At 31.5% G+C, this 12,651-nt stretch overlaps 1 protein-coding gene and 1 non-coding gene across 3 annotated transcripts; one reads left to right on the top strand and one right to left on the bottom strand.

Annotated features, from left to right (window-relative positions):
• Positions 1-685: 685 nt before the first annotated feature.
• Positions 686-757, top strand: TRNAW-CCA (transfer RNA tryptophan (anticodon CCA)). Its single transcript has one exon. It is a non-coding gene; the product is annotated as a tRNA-Trp (tRNA).
• A 1,137-nt stretch (positions 758-1,894) lies between these two features.
• LOC129880832 (uncharacterized) lies at positions 1,895-10,928 on the bottom strand. 2 transcript variants are annotated; one of them, XM_055955051.1, is made up of 4 exons: positions 10,501-10,928; positions 8,542-9,296; positions 7,780-8,208; positions 1,895-2,026 (listed from the first exon to the last, which is right to left on the bottom strand). In XM_055955051.1, exons 1-3 carry the CDS (start codon positions 10,795-10,797, stop codon positions 7,809-7,811), a joined length of 1,452 nt encoding a protein of 483 aa, XP_055811026.1. In that variant the 5' UTR covers positions 10,798-10,928; the 3' UTR covers positions 1,895-2,026; positions 7,780-7,808. The 2 variants fall into 2 exon arrangements, with proteins under 2 accessions (XP_055811026.1, XP_055811025.1); XM_055955050.1 differs by lacking the exon at positions 1,895-2,026 and having other exon boundaries at positions 7,645-8,208.
• Positions 10,929-12,651: the final 1,723 nt, after the last annotated feature.

The raw sequence follows: 12,651 nt of genomic DNA, 5'->3' as shown, positions 1-12,651 counted from the left end.
ATCATTAACTATCATTTATCACAGTCAACCATCATCGTTAACCCTTAATATTACTAGCCACCATTATCACCAATTACTAATCATAACCAATATCATCACCACAACGCCAACCTCCCTATAATTTTTTTGTTATATCGTATTAAATTAATTTGGTATTTAAATTAAATTTAATATTTTATAATTATTAAATAAAAACAAATTTTAGAGAAAATAATTAGTCTTAATTATTTAATATATTTAAATTTAATATTCAAACTCATATTTTTATACAAATATGTAATTTTTAATACACATCTTATGGGTCAAAGACAGAAATAAAACAACAGAGGTAAAATTAGTGTTCGTTTGATCATGAATATTTCTTTTAGTTAGAGTCTGAAAATTATATTTAAAAAATATCAATATTATCTTTTACTTTAAAAATATATATATTTTTGTTTAATTTCACATTTTTTTATAACCAAAGGCCCTTAGAGACTAAAAGACTAACGAGGATAAAATTACTCAATTTTAAGTAATACAAAAAAAAAATATAAACTTCTAATCTAAAAAAAGGATGAAAAGTGTGTTCTTTTTTATTCAAAATCTCGTGGTTTCACATTATAAATGAATTTAAATAAGTTTTCTCTTAAGTTTATTATTTATATGAATAATTACATATTTATTCGGCTGATTATCACCAACGGGATCCGTGGCGCAATGGTAGCGCGTCTGACTCCAGATCAGAAGGTTGCGTGTTCGATTCACGTCGGGTTCAATCCCCCCGATTCAAAAATCGGATCCATTCTTTTTTGTTCTTCTTCTTCTTCTCCGACTTAACAATGATAGTATTATTTTGGGTAAATTATTCAAAATGTCACTTCATAAGATTTACTTAATATGTCTTTAGCTCAATTTATTTAAATGGTACTTTACCTAAATCTCACTAATTTATAAGCTAATTTAAATAGATTTACATTAGTTTGCAATATTATGTTCCTTATCATATTTTGGGTCTCGAATTAGTGTATTTGCCTCTTTGTATTTGAGATACATGTAAGACAGATACATATCAATTAGTGTGTCTAATTAAGGAATATAACTGAAAGTCATTAATTAAGAAATGTGTTTAATTAAGAGATATAACTTAAAATTATTAAATTAAGGAGAATGTCACACTAGTAACAACTTTAAAGTATATAGCATATCACAACTCCTAAAAAAAATCCTTCCTTTTTTTTTTCTTTCCGATTCAACAAAGTTTAGACTTACAAATCATGTACACTTTATTAGATTCATGAAATCTTATTCAAATACATGTGTATATTTTGTCAGATATATGTACACATAATTAGATACATTGATAAAAATTAAATAATGTGTCAGATACATGCTAGCAGCATGTACATGTATTGTCATATACAAGAACTCTTACTCAATACAGGTATATATATATATATATATATATATATATATTTACTTAGTCACATACATTGATAAAAACTAGATACATTATGTTTTAACTCAAAAACATATACACTTTATCAGATTCATGAACTCTTAGTCAAATATATATACACTTAAACAGATACACTGATCTACCTTATGGTGATTGTTTGAATTGCTCTTGAAGATCAAGAACCTAATTCTGTACTCTTCGTTTGTTATGGGAACATTAGGCGATTTTCAGATGATCAACTTAAGGAAATCACATTAGTTTTGGAAGGAGCCAAATGTCCATTTATTTTGGTTGTTAAAGATCAGCAAGATGACGACAACAATAAGAAAATGTTGATCAAGAATGACAAGTGCTTTATAATCAAAGGGTAGGCACCACAAGTTTTAATTTTGAAATATCGAGCAATCGGAGGATTCATGATTCATTGTGGTTAGAACTCTGTACTTGTAGGTCTAACTATAGGCGTAGCATTGATTACATGGCCCTTGTTCTCAGAACAATTTAATAACGACAACCTTTTGGAGCATCTCGGGCTTGCCATCAGAGTAGGAGCAGATGTGTGGAACTCGGGGTTTATAGTGTCAAGTCCTGTGGTATCGAGAGATTATGCAATGCATGTTATTTTTAGTTCAACAAATCAAACGACAGTCAATATAAAATAACATCAGAATAACTAATTCCAACATAACTTGCCTTCAAAATTAGACAGATATGTAGAAGTCAACTAATATTTTCTGCACAAGTTACTATATGATTATCATATATTACAAAAATCAACATACTCTTTACATATTCTGTTGGTGAAATTACAAGATTACAAATTACAATTGAAAAATAAAATGAAGAAATTAACTTCACTTCTTGGCTGAGGCGCGGATATCTCGCTCTCTTTAAGGAGATTCAAGCCCACTGCAGTAAATCGTTTCACTGGTCCAGCAGTAGTCCTCTTGACTTGTCCCCTCCAAGATACAACAGCCTTATCACAAAAATGTAACTCAACAAACTCTGGACAAGAGTTGAGTTTAAAGTTCTACACAAAGAACACCTTCTTTCAACTAATAAGAACTCTCTTTTTAGACAAACTTAATTCTCTCAATTTTTTCTTCTCTTATCTTACATTTCAAAACAAAGAAGACATCTCTATTTATAGGAGAGAAAATCATACAAAGATGAAAAAATAATAGAATGCCATCATTATCATCATTTAGTGCGCCACTTATTAGTGATAATTAGATTAAAAATATATAATAAAATGATTTAGTGCACCACTTATTAGTGATAATTAGATTAAAAATACATAATTGAATGATTTAGTCTTGCACTAACTAAAGATGATAATGAAAGACATTTTTATGCACTAAAGAGAGAATGATAACATATGCCACTTATGCAAATTAATATCACTCAATATTGATATTAAAATACTTAAACACTTACAATCCCCAACTCATTTTAATATTATATAAGAGAGTTTATCAGCTGAAGGAAGATTACTATACATAATGAAGGTGTGCTCTACATTGAACCTCCACTTAGTGAAACAATAACTTTTACTCCAGAGTCGTAGTTGTCTCAGACTTGAAGTATGACTACTTAAGGGACATAAAATATTACTGCTCACACATGTAATCAAGGTGTTGTCACGAGCTTTATAAGCCAGCACATTACGGCCTTGTGTTATTCCGGTTTTATGAGTGCTTTTGAGAATAAGCCTAATTCTCATAGAAAGAGGCCTACTTCCACACTCACATAGGTGAAATCTGTCGAGAGTGCTCTTGTAAGTTTAACACTCCACCCATACGGGCTACAGATTTTCATTAAGAGTTTTTTAAACTCAACCTCCACAATTCACTACAGGAAACAATGTACTCACATCATAGGGAGGGAATAAAAAATAGTGCATTTTTTCACAACAAGTCATCATATGATTCGTTTTTCCCATTGAATCTGGTTATAGGATCTCTAGTCTCCAAGTTGGATTTCCTCATATATGACTCATGGATTTATAGGCTTCAATCTCATCCCCCTCGATGTGCTCCAGACCTTTTCTCTTGTTAAGGCCTTAGTAAGAGGATCTGCAAGATTTTCAAAAGATTTGACATAATCAACATTAATGGTACCACTTGTCAAATACGATCTTACATTACTGTGTTTCCTCCTTATAGGTCTGGATTTACCGTTGTAATAACGATTTTGAACTCTACCAATTGCTGTAGTGCTATCACAATGAATTAAAATTGGAGAAATTGATTTTTCAAAATAAGGTATTTGAAATAATAAATCTCTTAACCAATTCGCTTCCTCACTAGTTGAAGCTAAAGCAATTAATTCAGCCTCCATGGTAGAGTTAACAATTATAGTTTAGTTTTTTGATTTCCAACAAACAGCACCACCACCCAATGTAAAAATGTAACCAGTGGTAGAACCGGAATCACCTGCTAGAGTGTTCCAATCTGCATCAGAAAAGCCTTCAAGTACAGCATGATATTTTTTATAGAACAAACTACAAATTTTTGTTCCAATTAAATATCTCATAACTCTTGTTATAGCATGCCAATGTTCATTACCTGGCTTGCTTGTAAACCTGCTTTTGAACTCTACCAATTGCTACAGTGCTATCACAATCAATCAAGAAAGTTATATATTTTTTAAAATTTTCTCAACATAATGTGACTGGTCAAGGAAAATTTCATCACATGTTCTAGTAATTTTTATTCCCAGAATAAAATTTGCCTCACTAAGATCTTTCATATCAAAATGGCTTCTAAGAATGCTCTTAGTATTATCAATAACATTCATATTCGAGCCAAAGATCAATAAATCATTAACATATAGGCATATAATAACATGTGTATTATTCCAAGACTTATGATATATGCACTTATCACACTCATTTATTTTAAAATCATTTTCAATTATGCAGGAATCAAACTTTTCATGCCATTGCTTTTGTGCCTGTTTCAAGCCATATAGGGATTTAGTAAATTTACATACTTTGCTTTCTTGGTCTGCTTCAACAAAACCCTCAGGTTGTTCCATATAAATTTCTTCATTAAGGTCTCCATTTAAAAAATCAGTTTTTACATCCATTTGTTGAATATGCAAATCAAAAATTGCAGCCATAGCAATTAAAAGTGTAATGGATGTAATTCTTGTAACCGGAGAAAAAGTATCAAAAAACTCTAGGCCTTCTAGTTGCTTAAATCCTTTAGCAACTAGTCTAGCCTTATATTTATCGATTGATCCATCTGATTTTAACTTTTTTCGTAAGACCCATTTGCAATCAATTGTTTTACAACCTGGTGGTAAATCAACTAACTTCCAAGTTTTATTAGAAATTAGTGATTCCATTTCATTATTTACAGCCTCTTTCCAAAAAATAAAATCATGCGAAGATAAAGCTTCTTGTAAAGTGAAAGGGTCATCTCCAACATTAAAAACATAAAAATCAGGACCAAAATCTTTTTCTACTCTAGCTCTTTTACTTTTTCTTAACTCAAAATCATCAATTTCTTTATTTTTTAAAATGGAAGAAGAAGAACTAGGTAGTGATAAAATATTTTGTTCAATTCTTTGACCCCCACTATTTTTAGAATCAAAAAGAAATTTATTTTCATGAAAAATAGCATCACCTGATTCTATTACAATATTATCTTCAAGATTAAAAAATCTATAGGCTGTACTATTTGAAGCATAACCAAAAAAAATACAAGTAATAACTTTCTTACCCAATTTTGTAACTTTGGAATCCATTAGTCTCACAAAGGCTAGACAACCAACTCTTAGATATCCCAAACTTGGCTTGTGACCTTTCCACAACTCAAAAGGTGTTAGTTTAGTCTTTTTATGAGGCACTCGATTTAACACATAACACGCAGTCAAAATAGCTTCACCCCAAAAATTCAAAGGTGCATTTGACTCAATAAGCATGGCATTAGTCAATTCAACCAAAGTTCTATTTTTTCTTTCCGCTACACCATTAGATGAAGGAGAATAAGGAGGAGTAGTTTCATGAATTATTCCCGATGATCTAACAAAAGAATTAAACTCATTTGATTCATATTCACGACCTCTATAACTTCTAATTCTTTTTATTTTCTTTCCAAACTGATTTTCAACCTCATGGAGAAAAAATTTAAAATTTTCAAAAGCATCACTTTTATTTTTCATCAAGTAAACATATGTAAACTTAGAAAAATCATCAATGAAAGTGATAAAATATCTATTTCCTTCACGAGTTAAAATTCCTCCAAGTTCACAAATGTCAGTGTGAACTAATTCTAATAAATCAATTTTTCTTTCAACTTTAAAATGAGGCCTTTTAGTGATTTTTGCTTTACTACATGCTTCACACTTTTCAAAATTCTTTTTAATCACTAGGATTAATCCTAAACTACTCATGATTCCAACATAACTATCATTAATATGACACAAACGAGCATGCCAAAAATTAGTAGAAGAAAGCATGTAAACAGAAGTAGAAATTTTATTCATTTCAACATTCAGTTTAAACATCCCATCACAAGCATACCCCTTTCCCACAAAAATACCCTTTTTTACAATTACATATTGATCAGATTCAATAATCTGTTTAAAGCCTGCTTTATTAAGAAGAAAACTATACATCAAGTTTTTTCTCATGGAAGGAGTATAAAGTACATCTTTCAAAGTTAATACCCTTCCAGAGGTAAAACACAATTCGACATCTCCCGTTCCAAGCACTTGAGTAGTATGAGAATCACCGAGCATGATGGTTTTGGGCTCTCCAAAAGGAGTATATTTTTTAAACCAATCTTTGTCATAACAAACATGACGGTTTGCACCAGAATCAACCCACCATCCATCAACATTCTCAATCATGTTTATGTCTGTAATCATTGCCACAAAAGGCTCTTCGGTAACGTCCCACTCTTGCCACAGACAAAGCACGGTCCTTTATCATAAACTTGTTGATTTTGTGCTTGGCTATTTTCACCATTATTTTTCTTGGGAAGTCTACCATTATTTTTCTTGAACTTTTTCTTCTTAGGCTTCAAAGAGGTATTTTTGTTAGATTCAAGAGTAGCATATTTTGAAGTAACTAAATTTACCTTCGTTGTGATGTTGCTCTCTTCATTTTGTAAAAGTGCATCTTGGCCCCTTGCCTCCTCTTCCATGCGAATTTTCATGATCAAAGTCTCAAGAGAGGTTTCCTTTTGTTTGTGGCGCAGAGTTTTTTGAAACTCCTTTCATGAAGGTGGAAGTTTGTCTATTATGCACACAAACAATAAGGTTGTCTCCAATTTTGACTTCTTCGGACCTGAGTTCTCCAAGGATCATTATAAAATCTTGAGCTTGGTCTATCACTGATTTGTCATCCACCATTTGGAAACGAAAAAATCGACTAGCAGTATATTTTTTCGCTCCAGCTTCTTCGGTATCATATTTACTTTGCAATGCTTTTCATATTTTCTTTGTACTAGAGTAAGTTCCTTCCATCTCTTGAAATGATTACCATTGAACCGAAATGGCTTGTTTAGATCTCCCATCTTGATATCCGTGGATTTTTCAATTGTAGCCATATTGAATCTCCTTAAAATTGTTGGTGAAATTACAAGATTACAAATTACAATTGAAAAATAAAATGAAGAAATTAACTTCACTTCTTGGCTGAGGCGCGGATATCTCGCTCTCTTTAAGGAGATTCAAGCCCACTACAGTAAATCGTTTTACTGGTCCACCAGTAGTCCTCTTGACTTGTTCCCTCCAAGATACAACACCTTATCACAAAAATGTAACTCAACAAACTCTGGACAAAAGTTGAGTTTAAAGCTATACACAAAGAACACCTTCTATCAACTAATAAGAACTCTCTTTTTAGACAAACTTAATTCTCTCAATTTTTTCTTCTCTTATCTTACATTTCAAAACAAAGAAGACCTCTCTATTTATAGGAGAGAAAATCATACAAAGATGAAAAAATAATAGAATGTCATCATTATCATCATTTAGTGCGCCACTTATTAGTGATAATTAGATTAAAAATACATAATAAAATGATTTAGTGCACCACTTATTATTGATAATTAGATTAAAAATACATAATGGAATGATTTAGTCTTGCACTAACTAAAGATGATAATGAAAGACATTTTTATGCACTAAAGAGAGAATAATAACATATGCCACTTATGCAAATTAATATCACTCAATATTGATATTAAAATGCTTAAACACTTACATATTCCATTTGAAAATAATATGCAAATACAACTCAGAAAGGAATTTTACATCATTGAGTAGATGAAATCAAATATTTTCCTGTTTAAAACTATCATACTGCAATAATACAAACAACATACCAAGAAGTAAGTTTGTTCTTCATTGGATTTCAACTGATTGCTGATAGAAATCTGTGTTCATCGTTCTCAAGTAAGGGCTGTTGCTCCTCAGATGGAGAATTTCCTGTTTCTTCAATCAATTGCAGCCTGACGCGATCCCTATCTTGTGGATATGTGCAATAGAGGAAGGAATAGATGGAGCAACAAATGACCATTGGAATGCCTATTGTAGTGTATAATGCCTTGGCAAGTGATGCAGCATTTTTTCTATCTGTTTCAATTTTTTGTGAACCTGTTGATCCCTCCGGGATTGGTTTATAACCAAAAACTTGTTGAGCTAAAATACCAACCACCAGAGGAGCAAATGATGATATTACGGTCTCAAAAGATCGATCCAGAGCATAAATGCTTGTTCGAGCTTTCTCTGGAACTATCTCAGCAAATATTGGACTACAAACATGTCAAAGGTGAAATATTTTAGTGAACTACTCATAGTGGACTCAATATGTACAACATATACTCCGTTTCAATTTTTTTATCTTACTTTCCTTTCCTTTTTAGTCTGTTTAGGACATTTTGATACATCCCATCTATCTTTAATTTAAGACGACAAGATTCAAAAGTCTTCTTTACTTTCTTAAAACACTATATCAAGTCAAAATCAGACAAACAAATTGAAACAGAGGGAGTAATAAAACTAGGGATCATGAACGAGGAAAACGATCATGAAAAAAAATCTGCAAAGTATTCTAACAGATGATATATCTGATGAGAGAGACGTACTTGTTTGTAGCTGAACCACACCATGATATGGTTGATCCCATGATGAACAAGACTAAGCCGTGCAACGTAGCTGTTTTAGGATCATTAGGCAATAGCAGCAGCAGAATTGCAGCTAAAGGAATTCCTGATCCAGTGCTAATCTGAGAAAGTATAATCCTACCAGAATTAGGTAAGGGTTTAGCCAATACATCCCCCATGAATCCTCCAAACAAGGAGCCAAGCGAATCAGCAACTCGAAACAAAGTCCAGAGAAGTGCTGTTTTCTTGTGAGAGAATCCAATAAGCTCCAACCACATTGTGGCAAATGACAATGCTGACCAGGGGAACGTCCCGGAAACCCCTTGGGCGATAAGTATTTGAAAGGAGGGCACTTTGATAACTGTTTTTGCTTCTTTTAGCAGTTCACTAACTTCTTCTTGAAATGGTTTTAGTTGAAGTTGATCTTTTTCTTTGTCAGCCTTACTGCCAACATGTCGTGGATCGTTGGCAAAGAGACGGACTAAAAAACCAACAATTACACTTACAAGACCAACCAGATGGAAGGAGATTCTCCAGCCAGCGATCCCCATGAATGATGTTTCAGCTATCAGCACAGACAAAAGCCCACCAAGGATTGAGCCAAAACCTGATGTTAGTGCTAACCATCCGAAAGCTGTACCACGGTTACCTTCATGAGTTGAGTCAGCAACTAGAGATTGGATTGCTGGTGTGACAATTGCAAGTCCTATTCCATTCAATCCTCTGGAAATTGCTAGCTGTTAAACAACATCTGTGACTGTGAGGTGCTAAAACAAATCTTACAGCCTAAATTCAAGAATTGGTGATACTTCTATTCTTGTTACGTATCACTAAAGGCCAACTACAAGGGTAACAAAATGCACATGTCATCGAATTAAAAGAGAAGACCGCAATCATCTGTAAAGGCAGAGGCAGAATTTGAAGCTTAAAGGTTTTGAACTTGCCATCTAACCCATAGTTTGTCTTAGTTATTGGGTTCGCAATTAAATATTTATACTTTCTGATACAAATATAGGGTCTAACCAAAAGTTACTGGGTTCAACAGTAACCCTACTTATGAAGAAGTTTATTATGATCTCGATTAAAACTGAGGTAAGAAAACACTGTGGACATGCTTTACTTTGACCATTCATAGAATTTAAAACAGCATAACCTAAGCAATTTCTGAACTACCTTGGCCACTACAGTTAAAACTTCTTTATAGCAAGGAGAATTCAAAGTTTATATATATATATATATATATATATGTATATATATATGTATATACATACATACAAAATGTTTATTTTTGCTCTATTTATACAGAACGATATTTCAACGAATGAGATTCAATTGTATTCCTTCCTTGATTGCAGCTCTGCCACTGTCACAATACAAGTTATTGTTGGGTGTGTGAACAAAAACACTACATTGGATGTTGAAAAAGAAAAGAGATAAGTGTCAAAAACACATCTAAACTATCCCTCTTTTTTGAGTTTCATACCTAAACTCTTGGGAGTGTGAATTTAATACCCAATAGTTTAAGTATGAAACTCAAAAAAGAGTGATTGTTTAGGTGTGGTTTTGACACTTATCTCAAAAGAAAAGCACGTTATAGTAATCATATGAGGCCTTCCGGAGAAAATCAGACGAGTTTGATCTAAAGGGGACACTATGAAAATATCTTGGACTAATTTAGCTTCACAACTGAAATTCTGTATTTGTTTTAAGAAATTCACCTAATGTTATTCAGAATCCACTAAACAAAAAAGAATTGTACTTCAGAACCCAACAACAACATAAGTAGTGTAATCCCACGAGCAGGGCCAAAGATCGAGGCTATAGTGTATGCAGAATTTACCCCTATGTTGTGTAGGTAGATAGACCATTTTCGATAGACCTCGACTCAAGACAAACATAAACACAACGTGATCGATAGTAAGAAAATCGAAGCTTACGAACCTCAGTGAAGGTTGAAGAGATGGCAACAAGGAAAGTGGCAGCAGACCATAGAAAAGCACCAAGAGCAATGACATGAGCTCTGTTATGACGAGCAGAAAGATATGCAGCTAATGGATAACAAAGACATTGAACTAATGATCTATAGAGAGTAAGAGAGCCAAGACCAGTTGGATCAGTGTGCAAGTCTTTGCCAACTTCTTTATAAACACCAGGTAACAATGTCTCATCAGCTTTCTCCATTATGCCAGCAATATTCACCAATACAAGAGTCAATCTATCTGATCTTAACTTCTTCATCACAAATTTGGAAATTTGGAGAATTCAAATAAGTTATGCAATTTGAATTAGAGGGAGTTGACTAATAAGCTTTGTTTCTCTGCTTTAGAGTTAACTAATAAAATAGGCGAAATACATTGATAACCCTTTTAATTTATTAAGGAGGCTTCTGATCATAATTTTTTTTGTATTACTGTATGTCCAATTAACCAACTGATCACGAGATAAAATGTTCCTATTTTGATATTTTTAACTTAAATTTGGTAAAACAAAGTTTTTGGGTTTGTTTTCTTGAGATTTGATGTTACAATTAACGGAATAATGCATAAGTATCCGATCGAAATTTCTAACTCATTTCTTTAAAACCTTTTTGTGCTTAGTTGAGGCGCCTGGAGATGTTTGGAGGCAACACTAACCGATAGAAATTGGCCATGTGCTATTAAAACGTTGAAAAAGAAACTCATTAATTCAATAATTGAATCAGACGCTATCTTCCTTTTCTTTTTTTTTTACCCCTTTCCATCTCCATTAATAGATTCTTGAAAATACGTACAATTTTTTTTCCTTTTTGAAAAATTTGAGTAAAAAATGTCTAATATGGAGCTTGATCAAAATATGTTCTAATTCGAATATCCGAATATCTAAAATAAATTTGTTGACAAACAAATTATTGATAAAACTGGTGGTTTACAAAAAAGGAGTTGAAATTAAATGAGGTTGAACTTTTGATCTCGCTTGCTCACAGACAACAATTAACTTTTTAAAGATTATTAGATGTAATTTTCTAATCCCTTCATTTTTTTTCTTGTCATATTATGACTTGACACATTTATTAAGAAAATAATGATTGGTATATTGAGGTGTCATTTTATCTCTATTGATTAATAGAGTTTTAAATATATTTACTCATTATATTTTTCAAAGACATTAACTTAATATTAATAAATTGAGGATAGAATAAAAAATATATATATTTTTTTGATTTGTTAAAATTGATAAGTAAAAGAGAAAATTAAATTAAAAAATATTTAATAAATAAAAAGAAACGTGAAAGAATTATGACTTGTATAATGGGAGACATGTTCATTGCCCAAAACTAACGGAAATTAATTAATTTATTAAATAAGATTCAGGCATAGTGGGGGCCAAATCAAGTTTCCCAAAAAGCGTTGAATTTCAGACTACAGATTTTGGGCTGTTTTCAAATAGATTTTGTTTTCTTTGTTTTTTCTCCAATATTATTGGGTCCTTTTCTTTATTTATTTATTTATTGAAATTGAGATTTTCATTTTTGTATTTAAAATAAAAAGAAGTAAACATATAAAGAAGTTGAAGGGTTCATCATCTATTATATAAACGTAAAAATTAATTTTAATTATGTATAAATAGTATAATTTTTCAGAGTAAGTTTAAATGAACCTCTTGGATTTTTACTAGCTCTGATCCTGCCTTTGTCAAGATATTTAATTTTAAAAATCATTTTTTTATGAAAAGTATTATAATAATTTAAAATATTTTTTTTTAAAAAAAAATTATAGTAAAAAAGTTGTTGGACTTTCCAAACATTAACATAAAACAAAAAGGAGTATCACTTTTTTTTTTAGCTTCATAAGAAAGCAAAGAAGAAATTAGTGAAGATTTAGCGTTTGAGTGACGGTAATATGGTATGGTGTGTAAGCAAGATGTTAAAAAAATAATAAGTAGATATTAATAATAGAATCGAAATTTTCAATAAAGGATTTAAAGAATTAAAAATTAAAAATTTATATATATATATATAGATATATAAATTCAAAATCGAGAAATGATTTATGAGATTCAAGCCTTTGTAAATTCTTCTGCATTTTAGGTAATTTTTTTCTCAATTTTATTTTT

The sequence above is a fragment of the Solanum dulcamara genome, chromosome 2 (assembly GCF_947179165.1).
Source record: "Solanum dulcamara chromosome 2, daSolDulc1.2, whole genome shotgun sequence".
NCBI lineage: Eukaryota > Viridiplantae > Streptophyta > Magnoliopsida > Solanales > Solanaceae > Solanum > Solanum dulcamara.
Note: the sequence above shows the minus strand (reverse complement) of the source record. Positions and strands in the feature narration are given on the sequence as shown.